The 19,544-nt window shown below is 38.1% G+C and overlaps 1 protein-coding gene across 8 annotated transcripts in view; it reads left to right on the forward strand.

The window, feature by feature from the left end:
- AKAP6 (A-kinase anchoring protein 6) overlaps positions 1-19,544 on the forward strand; it is a 461,784-nt gene that overhangs the window by 306,334 nt on the left and 135,906 nt on the right. For all 8 annotated transcript variants that reach the window (XM_019754535.2, XM_019754539.2, XM_074328129.1 and 5 more), the window contains one exon: positions 14,475-14,623. In XM_019754535.2, the coding sequence (XP_019610094.2) occupies positions 14,475-14,623 (149 nt within the window). The remainder of the gene's footprint in view (positions 1-14,474; positions 14,624-19,544) is intronic.

The raw sequence follows: 19,544 nt of genomic DNA on the forward strand, positions 1-19,544 counted from the left end.
TGAGGCTACTTACTCTTTGTTTTAGATATACTTTTGTTGCCTAGTTTCCCAACTTAATTTAACATATGTGAAAGATGAGGCAAGCTACTGGAGGCTGTCACATCAAGAATTGCAAGGAATAACTCTTCTAGTCTGGATATAATAGAGGGCATAAATTGTTAAACCAGAAACAAGAATTCCAAAATCATTGGATCTAAAGTCATTCTATGTGAAAAAAAAAAAAAAAAAAAAAAGCAGCTCCTATAATACCTGAAAGTATACTTGCATTGTAAGTGGTATTTCTATCTTGCCAGTCATTCACAGAACAGATTCTGTTTAAGGATATGAAATATCTCAGACTCCCATTCTAAATGGAAGAAATAAAATTCAGAGAAAAATTCGTACTTCCAGAGGTAAATTGCTCCATCTTTCCCTTTGATAATTGGCAGCCTAACAGAGGGGTTTTGGAGTCTCTCTGCATGTCTCTTAAGGCATTTCACCATTTATAAAACATTTGCTTTTCCCCTTGGTTCTTTGTGATTTGAACATTCCTTTCCTGTGATATGTTGTTTAACTATTCTTCTTTATTATGACTTTCAGAATTCTGCTTCATACTTTGGCCTGGAATGTGATATATTTTCCCCATGTCTTTGCTCAACTGAGCCTTTTATCTCCAGGGTAAAAGTGTCATAAGAGACCTGCTAAAATTAAACATCATCACTTTAAATTAAAATGTGTGACATCGATGCTTAATAGTCCCCAGGAGTTTTATTATTTGTAATTTTTAGACAATCCCAATCTTCGTAAACTGAAGGAATCACAGGAGACTTTGGTCAAAGCATCCCTTTTCAGGGTAATTATTCTGCCACAGCTCAGGAAGTCTTTTGAATGCCACCATTCACGTCTTACCTCCCAGACTGGCAACCTGAGGTGCTTGTCAGCACTGGCCAAGGATCTCTGCTTTCTACCAGAACAGCACCTCTCCCTTAAACTTCCTACTGGGATTGTTCCTGAGTCTTCACTCAACAACCCATTCATTCATTCATTCATTCATTCATTCATTCATGCATGCATTCATTCAGCACACAATGTCCGGGGCATTGGGGATGTGATTATGAACAAGAAAGATGAGATCCCTGCACTTGTGGGATTTACATTGCAGTGGGATATGGATTCAGAAAAAGCAAAATAGGCAAATAAGGAAAAAAGAAAAAATCATGCAGTCAAATAAAATTGTAAGATATAGCGAATATTAGGAAGAAAATAAAGAATACCCGAGAAAGAGAATAATAGGAGATACCTGTCTTAGATAAGATCATCAGGGAAGGAAATAATATGTAAAATGGGACCTAAAGGATATGAAGGTGATAGCCATGTCAAGAAGAAAGGAGGAACATTCCGGGCAGAGGGAACAGCATGTCCAAGGTTGGAAGGTATTCGTTTCCTTCAAGGAATTGAAAGACGCCGAATGAAGCAAATGTGTACGGGAGGCAAGAGCAGCTCAGGAGGAGTGATGGATAGCAAAGACCAGGCAAGGCGGGCTCCTGAAGACTCTGGTTCCCAGGGGAGACAAATCTATAGGTTGAGGCTGAGGTCAGGTCTTTCCTTTAAAGAGATTGCTGGCACAGTATCTAATACCTACCATTGTGTTGTCAATAAGGAGGACATTCAGAATAAGGAAATATAGAATAATAAGGCAGCAATCTGTTAAATTTGTCTGCTTTGGACAGAGTGATGTTTAGGGATCCTTTTATAATTAGCGTTTTTGCTTGGGAGACAGATATAGTTCATTTTTTCACTGTGGTCCTAACATAAAGTAAGAGCAAAAATAAATAAATAAAGTTATAATTGAGGTAAGGAGAAATAAGGAGAAAGCAGGAGGATATAATTTTGTTTATACTTTCCCTTACTTAGAATAACCTGATGAGTAGGAATCAAGTCATCAAAGAAGAAAACAAATAAGTATTTGTGTTTAAAAAAAAAAAAATCTCCTCCAGATATAATAGCAGTGAGCTAGTGAGCATTTTCAGGAAGAACTAAGCAATAAGGCAGACTTTATAAGCTCTAAGAAGTAGTGATGATTATGTAGTCATAAAGATGATATGAATGCATAGGAATTACTGTTGTAGAGTTGTGTGTGTGTGTGTGTGTGTGTGTGTGTGTGTGTGTCTCAGATCTACCACAAAATAGCCCCAGTACCTCCTTTTAGTATTTGGTGGATTTGTAGAAAGGAGGGGAGGTTTTCTGGATATTGTCTTAGTCAGCTTGGGCTTCTGTAACAGAATACCATGGACTGGGTGGCTTACAAACAACAGTTCTTGAGGCTGGGGAGTCCAAGAGCAAGGTACTGTCAGATTCAATGTCTGGTGAGGCCCCACTTACTGGTTCACTGTGTCCTCACATGGCAGAAGGGTGAGAGCTCTCTGGGGTTCTTTTGTAAGCCCATTCAAGTGGGCTCCCCTTTATGACCTAACCACCTCCCAAAGGCCCCACTGCCTAATACCATCACATTGGGGATTAGGTTTCAACATACGAATTTTGCGGGGGACACAAACATTCAATTTATAGAAAATATGTTTTGAGTTTTAGTTTGAATTCTAGAGTCTTATTTTTGAAGATAGTGCAACTTCAACCTACAAAAGAATTTTGTTTAAGGCACGATTTTGTTTAAAAACATTTCATTTTGGGTTCTGTGGACACTATTGTGGTAGCCATTCTTCACACTCATCATACACACTGCTTTCTCCCTTTGCTCTTCCACTGCCTGTATTCTCCTCATTTCACGTTCCTCCTGTTGAGTCTCCTTTCTGGGAGTCATGCGCAAGCTAACCTCTGAGGCTGTGTGATCTTCCCTGGCTCTGCAGATTGAGACCCCACAGGAAATCCCAGCCTCACAGGATCTCCTCCTGCCTGATACCTGGACCCCTAGGAGCCAGGTCAGGATGACTCTTAGGCATAGAGGAGGGAGGTGGACACCCAACACTTGAGGGGTGGGGGGAATGCCTTTTCTAGGCTCTCCTCACCTCTGCTGTGAAAATAGATTTCCACCGATAGTCTTTCTAAAACTATCTTGTAGATTCATGCATTTCAGTCTTTAAGTGAAGAATATTGAAATTTATGAACTTGGAGATGGGTACCATGTTAAGATGTTAATGTCTAAATATTTGATATGAATTTGTATATCGGAGATCTTTCTAATTCAACAACTAGCAAGACTGGGGATGAGGGTGGTGGACAAAGGTAGTGGGAGCTTTTGGGTGGAGGCCATTACATATGGCTTTGACATTTACTCGAATCTTCTTATCTAACATTTAGGGTCCTTGCCTGACTTGTAGGGAGCATCCTTTGCTTCCATTACAATTTCCCAGTTAAACACAATTATCTGCCTTTGCATTTTTATTATGACTTTAGTAAATTGATTAATAACCAATATGTTGAGAAGCAAAGGGTTTTTTCCCCAGAAAAGTATTTTAATGTTTCCTACAAATATGGTTTTAAATAAAATATCTATTATAAGTTTAAAAATGACTTTTGATTTTCTTTCTTTTTTCATCTTCAAATATTTCTCATTTATCAATGAATCACATCTCAGTATAATATCTAGATAAAATGTGTTTCCCTCCTTTTAAATACTTTTATATTCTCATCTCTTTTTATGGCATGTTACTGCATGTCTCCAGAGGCACACAGCATTTTTATTTTCAAGTAAATTTATATTAGTTACAGTCTCCAGCTGTTTTAGATATAGGATCATTTCCTGTCGGTACTGTTTCCAGGACAATTCTTTTTTCCCCTCACAAAAATGAAAAATGTAATTTAACAAAGACATCCCATAATTGCCTTCATATCTAGCAAGGTATCTAGCAATCTAAATACTTATTTTATTTAAAACATCTGTCTACATAATATCTAGTGATTGTCCAGGGCTATATCATCCTTGGGAAAGGCAGCTGCTGCCATTTTTATTTAATTTATAGGGAACCAACAAAAACGTCTCCTTAATATTGAATCTTCTGCCACTATGTCATATGTTAGATTTTTTTTTTTTTTAAGTGAGAATAACTTACCTCTTTGGTGCTTGCAATTAGTTTAGTCTTTTTCAAATTGGGAGAGACCAGTCTTTTAAAAATCACTATGGAAACATTCTGCAATAATAGTCCTCTTTTGTTATATACATCAAAGTATAATAAAAATGGTGGCATACTGCGCTACTCATATAACTAGACTTACATAGGAACCACATTTTAAATACTAAGTTTTTAAGAGTTATTTGTCTGTAGTACATTTTTTTCACTTATAATAAAAAAATGTAAAGTGTTTTTTATTATAAAGTTGTTGGGCTGATTAGAGCAGTCAGTTGGTGTTTTCTTGTTTTGTTTTTTTCAAAAATGCATGAAGAAAGATGGAAGCTTCTGTAAAAGCTCTTTGTCTTGGGGTGATACTGAATGTTGCTTGTAGAGGAATCCATATATAAACTCCCTCTCTTTTTTTTTTTCTTCTGTGCACTACACTTGGAGCCTAAGATAAAGTGTTTAACTTTTAATAGATCGTATCAATTTAGGCTCAGCTAAATGCCAAAAACAACAGACACCCAGCCTTACAATAGTGTGTCTAAATGAGAAAGTTTACCTTTTCCAGGGAAGTAATCAAAATATTCCTTTTTGAAACACTGAGAGTATGAAAGTGAAATGATTACGGTTCCCTACTGACATACTGTTATGATTGACAGGAAAAACCAACATGCATGCCACCTGAGACATCTTGTTCAGGAACTTTCTGGAGGGTAGTAAATTGGTGTTGGCACAAACACAAAAAAATAAAATGACTTGATTCAGCACTTTTCAATTCTAAATCCCCAAACACTAAAGAAAGAAGTAAATATTCATCAAATGATCAAAATTTATATTGATTTTTATTCTACATTAGCAGCTCAAAGTCGAGATTTTTGACAGGATGGATGTCGGGTTGAATGATTCTCTTTGAAATGAGGATATAGGCACTGAGCTGAGTGCTAGCATGCATTCCTGAACCATAGGCCCTGATTATTAGAGCCCTAGGAGGCTAAATTTTTCAAAGAACAGTATAAAGACACACTTGTTCAGTTCTGTTTTGATAACTAAATTGTTATTATTAGTATGTAAAGTAATTCTTGTTGTTCCTGCTTCGTTCCTTCCTTTCTATCACCATCTAAGGACAACTATTTTATAGAATTTCAAAGGAACTGGAGTGCCTGTTGCAGTCACAGAGTTAATAGCAGCATTTGCCAGCATAATTGTACTTGGGAAGGAACCAGTCCTGCAGGGCAAGAGGACCTAAGATTGTATCTTCACGTTATACATCTTTAATTTTTTGTTTCTGCCAGAAAGTAAATAAGGTTTGCTGTAGTGAAATTTGGAAGATGGGAAGAAGGACACGGCCTTAGAATCTAAACACAGGCTTGATGCCTGTGTCATTGTGCAGAGATTTGCTAAGGAAACAGTAATGGAGAAACATCGAAATTCTAATCATCCCCTCCAGTCGACACAGTGTAATCACACTCCCTTCCCACCTTAGCTCATGACATAAAATGCTGAATTTTTAATGACTTTAACTACTTGCATTACAAAGAGGAGGAGGGCAGTGGTGAATGAGGCTCTCCACGGATGCAGTTGTGATATGTTTGTCCTTTATGTTTGTTAGGTAGAGGTATTGTTGTTGTTAATAAACATCTCATCTATCATTGAAATGGAGGAAGAGGACATTTTTCTTTCCACACAAACAAATGCAGAAGAAATAATGAAAATAGCATTCATATTAATTTTTCCGCTTTGTTTAAATGCTTACCATTTAACAAATACCATTAACGACATAGCTTTAAAATTGAATTTTCTGAACACTACAGTGAATGTTTTTAATGGTTTGCAAATGGTGTCAAGTCAATGGAAATAAAGATGACTTTATTTAAATATAATATTTTTTACTTAGATCAGTTACCTTTTGCAGTTGTCCTGAGTTAGTTATCCATGAATAGGAATATAAGTAAACCTTGAGAACCTAAGGCTAGTTTTTTTATAAGGCTGCCAATATGGTCATACGAGTTTTGTATCCTAGTTACATAGATTGTAGATACAGTTGTTTTTGCTGAGTCTAATATTGTAATAGCTTTGAAATTCTTGTTAAAGTTTTGATACGTATTTAATTTTTAACAATGGGAAAATATTGACTTTTTAAATAGCTTTATAACTCTCTTATTCAGTGATAAAAAGAACATTCTAAAAAACTAATTGTTTCTTTGGCAACATTTTTGCAGTATAATATTGATCTTATTCTTGAATGAATATTTTAGCTTCTATTATTTAGTATAATTTTTCTGTAATTCTAGGTTATACATTCCCTGAAGGTAGGCACCATGTCTGACCCAGATTTGTATCTTGCACAATGTCTTACATTCTTAATATGAGATTCTCAAGATAAGTTTGTCAAATGAATAAATAAAGGCCCTTCATCAACTTTACTCCAAAGAAATACATGGCTCCTTAGTCCCAGGACTCCCTGCCCCAACTCTGTAGGAAAAGGATGCTTGGGTACTCCACTCTGTCATGCACACTGGACTGAAGAAGAACATGAGATTTTCATCCATTGTAATGCCAAATGTTATTTGTATGTAGCCAGAATGTAGCTCATCGTAGATATGTGAATAAATGTCTTTAGAGAGTTCATTTCTGGACAAAGGAAATGGAGCTTGAATTAGATCTCTAAGGTGAGGTTTTTTGAAAAATTATGAACCACCAACAATGACGACAAAAAGCAAAAATATACAAAACAACCAGGATCGTAGAGGAAAAACAACAACAACAACAACAACAACAACAACAACACTGTAAAGGTGACAACTCTAAATCCTGGAGGGAGTATGGGAAACTCTGCCAAATAAAAGCTTGGAGAATTCCAAGTATAGATTTTAATCAACCCTGGAAGAGCTTGTCAGGGCCTTGAGGTCTGAAGATGTTTCTAGAAGAAGGAAGCAATCTGTGCCAGTTCTAGGATAGATATACTATGAGAAGGGAGGAGAGAAGGCATAGTGAATATTTGTATAAGGAAGAAGAGAAAAAGGCATGTGTTTAGAGATACTGCATCAAAGGTTAAAAATTTTTTTAAAAAGGCTGTGTAGTAAAAGCAGGAAAATATTCCCAAATGACAAAATTATTGCCGGAAAAATTACAGTTCCCCCCATTACATTGAAGGATCCTATGATCTTTCCAAGTTAGTGTAGACTTTTCCAAATACAAACTGTGGCATTGTTAATGTCTCCTCCAAAAGCTCAAATGACTTTTTTAAAATGGAAAATCAGAGTTTATTAAGCTAAGGCAAGTTCCTACCCAGAAGACTTAAAACTTTGTTTTCAAATGGACTGTGAAAATTACCACACAAAGCTGAAGTTTTCATTCTATATGTGTGTGACTGTCATGGTTAGTTCCAATATAATATGCGACATGTAAGATCACTCTGTTAGCTGAATAAAACATTATCAAATGATTTTTTAATTAAAGAAGCTTTTCTTTTTTTTTCCGGAGAAAATTAAACAAGGTATATATATTTCAATAACTTTCTTTTCTGTTGAAGAAAAAAAATAATCTCCTTTCTAAGAGAGAATGAAACAAATAATTTTAAAAATCAATCTGAGGCTATAGCCTTCAAATGATGTTTTATTTTTTTGTGCATTTTAAACCACTTCCGATTTTCAGACTCAGTAAAACTTATTCAGCCATTTTATACTGAGGGCCTATCACACGCCATGTGCTGTGCTGGGTGCTGGGGGTACAGCGGTGAGCACATAGATGAAAGTCTCTGCCTGTGGGTGGCTTCTGACCCACTGGGGGAAGATGGACAATACAAAATAAACATTGGCTAGGTATGGTAAATACGTACAAAGGAGGATCGGGTTTGCTGGGGGTGGGGGACAGTTGAAGTTTGAAGGAGAAGATGAGAGAAGACCTGAACGAGAAGACAACATGCCAGCAAAGCCCTGAGGGAGGTTAGTGACTGAGCTGGCGTGCACACAGGACCAAGTGCCCCTACAGCATGTCCACCATCCCTGCTGGATCAGGTCAGCATAGGTTGAGGACTGAGGACTGAGTGCTGTCATGGGGAATGTGGCCAAATCCTGATTGGAATATGTTGAAGAGAAAACAGTGGAATCAGACATAGTGAGTATAGATAAAGCATGTAAAAGAATTTTGCTGTAATGGAGAACAGAGAAATGGGGCGTTAGCCAGAAGATAGATTGGTATACATTGGTGCCTATGGATTTTTTTTTTCTTACCATGGAAAAAACAATAGCATTTTTTTGTTTTTTGGCTAACGTGAATGATATAGCAGGGAGGAAAATTTGATGCAGGAGAGAAGGGCAATTTGTCGTGGGGTGATAATCATTGTGTAGTTAAAAGGCGATCTGGTGAACAAGTGGAGAGGATTGGTCTTAGGTAGAAATGTGGCCGGTTTCCACCGAAACAGGAGGGAAGGCAGAGGATATGGATCCAGACACAAGTGTGGGAGATGCGGGAAGCTATGAAGTACAGTAAGGATGCATTAAGAAAGAGTAAAACTTATTGTAACATTCTCAGGGTACTTAACCCAACAAAGAATGCTGGGACATGCAGTGATAATGAAATCATTTCTATTTCTTAATCAGTGCTTTTTAGAATAAGGATAAGGCATATGTGATTATAAAAGTGATTATGTATTTAATTCTTAAAGATTACTAGAGTGAGTGAAATTTACCCCTCAGAATTGATCACGGGCTCACTACTAGAAGTAGATGGTTGAGTAATTATTCAAACCCCCCGGATCATTGAATTTGGATCACTACATATCAAGCCAAATTTAAATAAAATATTTTAGAACACTATGCCTTGTGTTCTGATTAAATTATGAATTAGTAATCTAAATTTAAATAGGAGTATCTCTAGTAATTTGGGTTCTACAAGGGGGCATGCAGAACATGCTGCTAATGATAAGCAGCAAAGCAATTATTTGAAACCTCAGAGAGAAGGCAGTGTTTCTAACTTTATTATGCGTATTAGTCTATTAGAGTGGCAATAACAAAATAACATAGACTGGGTGGCTTAAACAACAGAAATTTATCTCTCACAGTTCTGGAAGCTGGAAGTCCAAGATCAAGGTGTTGGCAGATTTGGTTTCTAGTGAGGCCTCTCTCCTTGGCTTATAAATGACCATCTTGTTGCTATGTCCTCAGATTGCCTTTTCTCTGTGGGCCCACTTCTTTTCTTCTCATAAGGACACCAATCTTACTGGATTAGGCCCAACCGTTGATTACCTTAATTATCTTCTTAAAGACCCTGTCTCCAAATAGAGTCAAATTGGAGGTTAGAGCTTCAACACAGGAATTGAAAGAGACACATTTGAGTCCACAACATTATGTTAAATGTTTACTAGAGGTATGAGTCACTAGAGTCTCTTAAGCATTCCCCCATTTGGGACCCTGGGCTTTTGACCTGATGGGAACTCTTGATTCCTTTCTCAATGCAACATTCTCAAAGTACCCTGGGAGGTAGGAGCCTTATGAGTTTATTTGGACTAATCCATCAGATGACTATGTTGCCTTGACAGAAGAAGGGAGATGGAGGAAGATGAAGGCCATTACAGAAACAATAACATCTTCTGTTGGTATGTTGTTGGAGAGCATCCAGACTCCCTCACCTGAAATCCTTCAGTCTATCCTCGTCTATGTTCACCTCTTCATTCAAATGCCCCAAAGCTCCAGATACCATTCTTTTTTTTTTTAATTAAGAGAAGTTAATGTCTAAGACAGTAACTGTCCAGCCACCATTCCTGAACATGCCACATTTTTTCATGACACTGGGCTTCAAACCAAATGAGTTACTCTGCTTATGAAGATATTCATCTGCTTTTTCACTTAAATTCATACCCATGCACCCAGATTTGGCTCAAATGCCACTCCTATCCAGCTTTTACTGCCCATTCTTCATTTTCAGGCAATTAGTTGCTTTTATTTCCCTCCACGCTACCCCCCCCCCCCACAATCATTTCACTTGGCAAAATTGTAGTTATCTGCTGACATTTACTTCACTATGTTGCAATTCCTTGAAAGAAAGGGCTATGTTTTATTCTTATTTGTACCCTTAGTCCCTGGTGCAGTTCTTGACACGTTAAAGGCTCAGTGAACATGTGAGTAATAAATGGATAGATATATATTGTACAGTTCATTCATTCAATGATTATTTACTAAGCCCCCATCATGCTCCAGATATCACCAAGGTGCTGGAAATATGAAATGGCAAAAGACACAGAGAGAACACAGTTCCTTTACAGAGCTTACAGTCTGGAGACAGACACAGAAAAAGTGTAAGCCAGCAAATACAAGAATTTTAAATCATGATATGTGCTCCGAAGGACATTAACGCTGCTCCAAAATAGAGAACAATAGAGTAGACCTACTTTGGATAAGGTGGTCCGGGAAGGCCTCTCCGAGAGGTAGCACATCAGCTGAGAGTTGAAGGATGAGAAGATGTTAATTAGCAAGTGGATTTTTCCAGAGAAAGGGAGCAATATGTGCATAGGTCCTGAGACAGAAAAGAGCTGCTTAAAAAACTGAAAGAAGGCCAGGATGACAGGGGCTTGGTGATTAAGAAAGAGTGAGATAAGTAGGTCTGAGAGGGAGAAATGAGGTCTGTGGAGGCAGGCCGCAAATCTCGTGGGCCATGGAAGAAGTTTGTTTTTCAGGTCTGAATGCAGTATGAAACCAACTCAAGTTTTATAAAGAGCACTCTGGTCACCGGTAAGGGATGAGATTGGAGGGGCAGGAATGGGTGAGGGGAAATACACTTTAGAAGAGAGTTGCTATACTGTGGGGGAGAGATGATGATGAGGGCTTAGGTCAGGCTGGCAGAAATGCAGATTGGGGAGACAGACTGGAGAGACATTTTGGAAAAGGATGTAACTGGCTGTGGGAAATGAAGAGATGAGAAGTCAAGGATGACTTACATGTTTCTGACTGAGCAACAGATGGTGCCATTTATTTAAGAGGAAAGGACTAAGTAGAGAAAGTTTGGGGGGATCTCGGGAGGGTGAGAATGGAGAGTTATGTTGTGAACAATTATGCCTAAAGTAAATCCAAGTGGCAGTGTGAGGTAGTTGGTTACATAGATAAGTGTGGAGCTCAGAGGAGAGGATTGGAAGCCATTACCATATTGATGACATTGAAAGCCATGGAAGAGAGAGAGTATAAATAAAGAAAAGAAGTCCAGAATTAAACTCTGAAACAACAACTGGTCATCTCAGCTATGATTCAAAAAGATTCATCAGTGTACCATCTATGAAACAGATTTGGGGATGGTGGAGAGAGGGAGAATGGTTGAGAATCCATCACATTAGGTCAGCCACATGCAATGCAGGTCTAGACCAGAATAAATGAGAACTGGTCCTTTTTTCTCTTCTCATCTTACATTTTCTCCCATGTCATTCTCATTTCATCTCCTAATGCAACCGTTGCCTCTGGTTCTATATTTCAGTCTTAGTATTTCCACTTGCTTGCTGAACATGGCATTTAGGGTGTCCCACCAGTATCTCAAACCAAAAAGACTCAGTCAAATCCAGCTCATTTGTTCCATCCATCCCATCACTCTTTTTATACTCTTACTCCCATTAATGGTACTGACAGGGAAGTGTGAGATAGAGCTGTCATTGAGTCTGTTCCCTCATGTTCCTTTTCATTTTCCTTAATGAGTAAGTTGCTAAATCCTATTGATTACACATCAATAATATTATTTAATCAGGCCAAGATTTCATTGGCAAATTATAATCATTTTTGTAAGTATCCAGTAATATCATAAATGCCAATAAATAAAATTCTTTACATCAGAGATTCACTGTTATTTTTTATTTTTAAACTGTATTTTCTCTGACTCTTTCTCCCAGAAATTTATCTTTGGACTAAGACATAGTATGAAAAAAAAAAGTTAAGACAGTTTGCACAGAGATTTAGATTGGCAAAGCCATTCAACCTTAGCAGAAGGAGGTACTTTGGTTCTATTTTTACTATCATGTTTAGGAATTAATCACTGAAAGCAGAGATAGAAATAGAGGTGGATAGGAAAGACTTGGGCCATATAATTCATCTCCTTGTTAGTGCAGGGAAGTTTTTTTTTATGTCAAATGCCTGTGAGATATTGCGCAATAAAGGTCTTAGATTAAAACATTTCAATCATTTTCATAAGTTGACTAATTATCTTTCAGGTTGCTCTCAGCATTGTTCTCTGAAGCTCTCTCCATGTATCCCTGTCATATGAGAGGTGCTTCCCTTTGTACCCAGAAATGGCCTACGATCTCAAAGGGATGAACTCCAATTATTTTTCCATTGTAGTGATGAGTCTACATTAAGTCAATCTCCCTCTTTATGATCCTTTTTGTGACCAGTGGCACACATTTGTGAAATCATTACCCAGAACAAGTAGTGGTCCAGCTTGTTACCATAGGATGGTTAAAAACTAACAAGAACCTCTCAGGATCAAACATGCCCTTTGGCACACCTAATGGTGCAGATGAATTATTCTAATGGGGTTTCCAGTACAATGCTTGGTGTAAGATGACCTCCTCATTATCCCTACAACTTTGGGGGTGGGGGGGAGGTGTGCCATTTGGGTGGATTGTTTGTAAATTCTTTGACAATTATTCAATATCTCCATTATCTCATATTTAATCACATAAAAGATTGCATGTTCTTTTGAAAGATATGTTTTGTTGTTTTTCCTAATCATTGACTCCCTGTATTTAGTTTTATACTGCCCCCCTCCTATTTTAAAAAACATTTCTTAGGTCTGTGGGTATTATTCCTCCAAGTTCTACGATATCTGCATATCTCTTGGTTGGGACTCTTTCATAATGCCATCTACATGTTCCATACCTCCTCTTTCACATCCTTAATAAAAATGCTAAATAACGGTAGGTATGGCCTTTTTTTTTTTTTTTTTTTGCCTTCTGATCAGCCACGCCCCTTCCCCCACACTGAATACACTCCATGTGCATTATCCTTTGTTTATAAGTGTTTGACATAATTCTTAACTCAGTCGAGTCTTCTTACTCAAACCAATTAGTTTGGGCAAGAAAAATTCACACGCATTAATACTAAGATTTTTAACTGATTCCTGAAACTTCAATGATATGAATATAGTCATTGTAGCATTTTGAAAAAGTTCTTCCTGGCAATCCAGAGCCTTCATAATGAGCTGCTTGTGGAAAGCAGCAACATAGGAACTACAATGGTTTGAGAGCTTACCTTTCCTAAGATACCCATTTCCTTTAGAGTCCCGCTTTGCACTTTTAAGAAACTGCCACTTTATAATACTCTCCATCCCCCCATCCCCACGCCACTTCCCCACAGTCAAGTCTATAAAACTAGAGACTAGTCCAAAGGCCTTGGCTGACTCTGGACATGAAGAGTAGAAGATCACGTCTGACTCGGCATTTCTTACATGTTACAGAATTCTGGCAACTAGCCAAGAGCTGACCCAGAACTGTTTTTCTTAGGAGAATATGCAATTAAAATATAAAGAAGGCACAGTTTTCAGGCTTATCAGAAATGTTTCTGGATGTTCTTGGATTTAGTGAAGCGAGCCAAATGAAGATAAGAGTTCCTTTGGTCCACAGGGCCCGTGAACTCAGTAGTGCCCCCTCCCCTTTACCAGGGGAGGGCATGCCACTGAGATTTCATTCCCAGTCTCATCTGGTGTGTTCGGGAACCCTAAAGCCACAGGGATCACCACAGCTGCAATAAATAAAGCATCTATTCAATGCATTTTCATGCCAAATATTATTCAGCATTCTTTTGTCCTTGGTTTGATAGAAAACAGCATGGTGAACTTACTGCTTCTCCTACAGCGAGCCCCAAGTAACTATGAAAGGTCTAACAAGTCAAACCTGCGCGCAAGCAAAATCACCATACCCTCTATTTTAAAAGGATGAAGACAATAATACAGAGAACCAAAAGAAATGTAATAAAGGTAGTCTGTTGTCACTATTGAGGAGGTATTAAAATCACTAGTACACTTTTTTATTCTCCTCAGGGAAGATACTGAGAAGTGGTCAGAATATGTATCCATGCACATGTATGGGTTGGAGAGGCAATCTTTAAAAAATAAATGTCACATATGTGGCAATCTGAAAAAGAATATTACTAAGGAATTTCACAAAATTTTTATGTAAAGTCTCATCATACAGTATTATGATCTCAGGGATATTTTGTGATATTTACTGAGTCTTTTGAGAGTTCATGTATTCAGGTCATATTTTAAGGAGGACTTTATAAGATTCAGATCTAAAATGCAATTCTATGATATGCCCAGCTGATCCCATGAAATCCACCCTGAAAAGAAGCAGCATAATGATATGAACAATCCCCATTTTTGAGTTGTTACACCTCACTTGAAATGCATTCCTTCTGGATTAAAATAGCAGTTCCTCTTTGTTTCTGTCTCTAGGCTGAGGTTCAACTAAGCTACCTGGAAGCACGAAGAGATGCTGTTGAGCAGATGTCCCTCAAGCTGTACAGTGAGCAGTATACCAACAGCAGCAAGAGGAAAGAGGAGTTTGCGGACATGTCAAAAGTTCATTCAGTGGGAGGCAATGGGTAGGAGACTATTCTTTTTGTTGTTTTATTCTCACTAATCTCTACTTTTTCAATGATTTTCCACTGATAGGCGTTAGGCAGGCATTTTCTCCTTATCTCACAGGCAAAGAGAAGCTCCATAGCTTAGGTATTTATTGTCTTTTTCATTTGTGCCAGAATTGAAGACTTGGGATTTTATCAGGCTTTGTCACTGAACCCAGAACCGCCTAACTTGGTTATGATTGATTTAAAAACAGCCCTGTGATTTTACTAGTGTTTGTGTGACTGTATTGTGCCTGTAACATTGGTCGTTTTTCTTTATACATTTTTTTTCAGTGTATTTCCCCTTTTTAAACTTCACCATTGATTTTTAAGTCTGTCTGAGGATCTTTGAAACACCAGAACCTCACTGGAAACTTGGTAGCACATAATTTCCCTGTAAAATGTGGATATTTAATCATTGTTTAGAGACCATGGGCTAGCCGGTTTAGCTTCACGTAACCTCAACTGGAATAACAGACGAGTCTTGGAATTGTTGAAAGAACCCAACAACTCAGTGACCCATCAACAATTTCATTCAGCTTGAGACATATGGCTGTGTTTATATTATGCTAAGTACTCATACTATTGAATAATCATCGTGCATTCAGATAGTCCAAATGACTTGGAAGTTATGCAAATAATATGTATATATTTTTTATTTCTTTGTTTTTTCTGGCTCAATTCTAATATTTAGTGGGTGATTATTAAAGAGTAAAAGAGTAGTCACGAAATTTAATTATTTCAGTTTTGATGACTTGATAAGACTTCTCATAAAGATGGAAACAGTAACCTATTTTACTTTTATACTTGAACCAGACAACACGGGGCAGAAACTGTTCCCCCAAGTTCCATTACGTATTAATAGCATCTTATAACCCTATCAGGTGGAACTCTAGCCAAAATATTCCCTGAAGAGGCAGGCAGGAAGAAGTCTTTTCATGTACTTGTTTGCATTTATCTTTTAAGTGCTTATAGTTCTGACTGAACTTTAAATCTTCATATAAATTTTTGGGATAATAAGTATACAGGTTACAAATTCTGTTTTGTGATATAATCCAGCATTAGGAAATGGGATAGGACTGTTTTCAAATTTACCAATCTGTATAATTTGTTGCTCCATCAGGATTTTTTTACATCCATAGACATGTTACATATTTATTTGATTCATCTTATACAATTCAGTAGACATTTATTCACAAGAGCAAGAGTATAGAAACAAATAAGAAAGCAAAGGTTAAAACTTGGAGCATGAACAATAAGCTGTTTTGAGGACTTAATGTGCTTTAATTTCTCTAAATGCCTAAATAGTCTCTGGTGTTCACACAAGCACAAACTTTAGGTCACATTTTCATGTTTTCTACAAGCCCTGGAGACTGAACAGGCACCTCGTGCTTCTGACCTCAGATTCCAGCAACCCAACCTGAGTCCTTACTCTGGGCTCCACAAATCATAAATCTGCCCTGGAAATTGCTTAGTTAACAACAAGCATTGTTCTGGGAAGTGGGAGTAGGTGAACTTGCCTGCTATCCTTTGTTTATGCTCCTTGGGGTGCTGAAGGCTGTGCATTGTGCAGAAATTTAAGAGTGTGCTGAAGAAAAAGCAGCTATTTAATACTAAGGACAAAAACCATATATTCCTCTCTACTTTCTGTTTACGTACAGAAAAGCATTGTTTGAGAAATGCATGTGGGTGAGGTTATCTGGGGTGTCCTGCCTCCAAGACCCTGTGCTCCCACAGTCAAATCCTTAATTCTGAAGCCTTAAGAATATAGCCTTGTAAAATTATCTGCTCCAATGACACATAAACTTCATTAACTGTTCCTTTTGTTAACATAGAATGATCATTGTTTCTGATAAGCAATTGTGGGAATAGTGTGGGCTTTCCACGGTCTTCATTCCATATGCAGATATCCAATTTACTGCAGAGAAAATTAAGTTGGTGACACAATTCATATATTTTTATTTCCTTCCCATATCGACATGCATGCTAAAAAAAGCATGTAGTTGAAAAATATGTAAGGTAAGACTCGGATGCTAGATAGACTGTGATCTTAAATTTGTAAGAATTTTACAAAACCAAAAGTCATTTTGAAACGAATTTATAACCCCATTGGCTTGACAAAATTGTGTGTATCGAGGTGATATAACACAGCTAACATACAATGATGAACTGTATGTTTAGCAGTCATGACTATGTGCGATTGGAAGATTTTCCCGAATGTATGTGAGGCTGTGCAAGCTCTAGTAACAGTGTGTTCACCTGTGGGAGACATGTGGCACTGGCTCCAGCATTGCAAAGTGGGAAACCATGGCTTCCTGAGGGTTATGCAATGTGTGAGTCACACAACAAGATTCTCTATGAGAGCAGGTTGGTGCTTTTTGATTCCTGCCAATTTAAATGAAAGCACTTCCTGATTATTTTATTTCTTTCATTTAATAAATATTCATTGAAGGCCTACTACGTGCATGGCGCTATGCTCAGAGCAGAGTTTGTTAACAACACTTACATTTTGTGTCTTTTGTAAAGTGTAATCATCTCTTTTTCCAGCACCTCTTTCTACTCAGAGGTTGCCCGATTTCATTTTTTAAATGAACTTCAAAGATGCTGTTTAATTCATTAAGTAGCATCCTACTGGCTGTTAAGACTTTGGTGTAGATTACAAAGTATGTGTTTTATTCAGCTTATAAGTGATAGAACTGAGAGACAAAAAGGTTGGGTGACTGGCTTGTCCAGGATGGTAGTGTAAGATGGAGCGAAGACCTCAACTTAGAGCCCTGGGTCAGAATGCGGTGGACAAGCCATAAAATCATGCTTTGTATTTTCTCTGAAGGATTTCATCTGGACCCTTGATAAACATTCTTTCCTCTAAATCCCATGTTGTGCATATTCCATATTCTATGATATTTAAATTATAGTATCTTGATTCTTAAGAAGATTTCAATAAAGCCACAAGGAAGTTTGGGCAAAAACATTGCAAAGTAGGCTTAAGTGAAAACAAAATTGACTTCATTCATTAATTTGACAAATATTTTTAAGTACTTCCTATATGAACTACAGACTTTAAAAGGCAAAATGAAATGGCCCCTGATCTTGAGAGGCTCACAGTTGGGTAGGAGGAACCAAATCTGTAAACAACATGGACTAAAGGACCACAAGTGCTGAGTTAAAAATCTACATGGGATTAGGGGCTCATGGAAGGCAGAGCTCAGTTCTGACTGTAGTGGGGGGTGGTTAGAGCAGGTCAGGAAAGACAGCAGAGAGCGGGAACTCTGGAGATGGTTTCTGAAAGAAGGCAAGGTGAGGGGAACAGCTTTTCAATTTAATCTGAACAAACGTTTATTGAGCATCTACAAAGACAGACCACAGTCTCTGCCTTCATGAAATTTACAGTCTACTAATAGAGTGCAGTATTAAGCCAGTATTTGCCTGTGCAGTGAGAGAGAAGGGGAAGCAGAGGGTGCTAGGGGAGCTCAGAGCAAATGCAGTTGACCGTCTGAGGCAGGGCTGCATCTTTTGTGTTTACCACATTCTGCCCTGTGTGTGGTGCAGCGCCTGGCAAGTGCCGGGTGCTCAGTGAATGAATGGATTCATGAATGAATAACTAAAACAGGTTTGGGGCTCAGAGAGAGGGAGCATAGGTCTGAATCATCAGACTGCCTGCTGTTCCATATGACTGGGGAGCAGGGTAGAAAGTTGGAGGAAGTGTGAAAAATGAGGCTTGGGGAGAAGTCCAGGTCCTGGAGTTAATCATTGAGTACATGGTTCTTAACCAGACAGTGCATCAGCGTCACCTGTGGAGCTTTTAAGCTGAAAAATGCATGCCTGCCCCACCCCAGTGAAAATTCTGATGCGGTAGGCAGGCGTAGGCCAAGATATGATTATGTTCTAATGCCCACGTCCAGTTGAGAACCATTGTTCTAGTGGTTTTCAAAATATGGTCGGTGGACCAGCACCATCAACATCTCCTGAGAATTTGTTAGAAATGCCAATTCTGGGCCCTGCTCCATAGCCCCTAAATTAGAAAGTCTGGAGGTTGAACAAGCAATCTCTGTTTAGTAAGCCCTTCAGGTAATTCTGCTGCAGTTTGAGAAACAGTACTTTAGTCATTGGAGATTTTAGGTTAGAAATTAATGGAGAATGTGGATACTGGATTAGAACTAAAGCCAGAAAGAATCAATGAACCTTGATGACCCATTGGATAAAGGGAATGATTATTTGTTGGTTCAAGGAGGGGAAAGAAGATAGGAGATTTTGGATTCAAATGACTTTGATGTTATTCCACATTTAATATTTATTGAGCTATTATTAAGTATATATTGCAGTAGGCGGCAGAGATATAAAGTCAATGGGATGCAAAGGGTAGCAGGTATATGGAAATCAGGAAAATCTATCAGAAGAAGTCTCATGGTGAAACGCCAAGGGTCAGAAGTGATAATAAGAGTGTGTCTCACAGAGGAGACAGTGTGTACAAATAGCCGGAACCACTAAAGGATGTCAAGCATGACTAGATTGGCAGTTTTGAAACAGTATTCTAGTAGCACTGTGGAGAATAGATTGGCAAGGATAAGACTAGATAGTGCTTAGTTAACAGGCAATTCTAGTCAGCCAGGTGAGAAATATTTAGAGCCTGAGATACAATAGCAGCAATGGAAACAGAAAGAAGGAAGTTGAACTGACAGGCCTTGGTCACCAGAGTGGATGGGGACGGAAGGGTGTGTTTAAGAATGGATATCCATGTTTCAGGCGTCTGCACTCTGGTAGATGGACATGCCATTCACTAAAGTGGGGAATTCAGAGGAGGAGCAAAGGGGAGAAAGAAGCTGAGTATAGTTCTTTTGGTGGTCTGCGGAGCATCCAAGTAGAAATGCCCAGGAAGCAGGTCTGAAGCTCAAGAATGTCC

Source organism: Rhinolophus sinicus, linkage group LG03, assembly GCF_036562045.2.
Source record: "Rhinolophus sinicus isolate RSC01 linkage group LG03, ASM3656204v1, whole genome shotgun sequence".
Classification (NCBI taxonomy): Eukaryota; Metazoa; Chordata; class Mammalia; order Chiroptera; family Rhinolophidae; genus Rhinolophus; species Rhinolophus sinicus.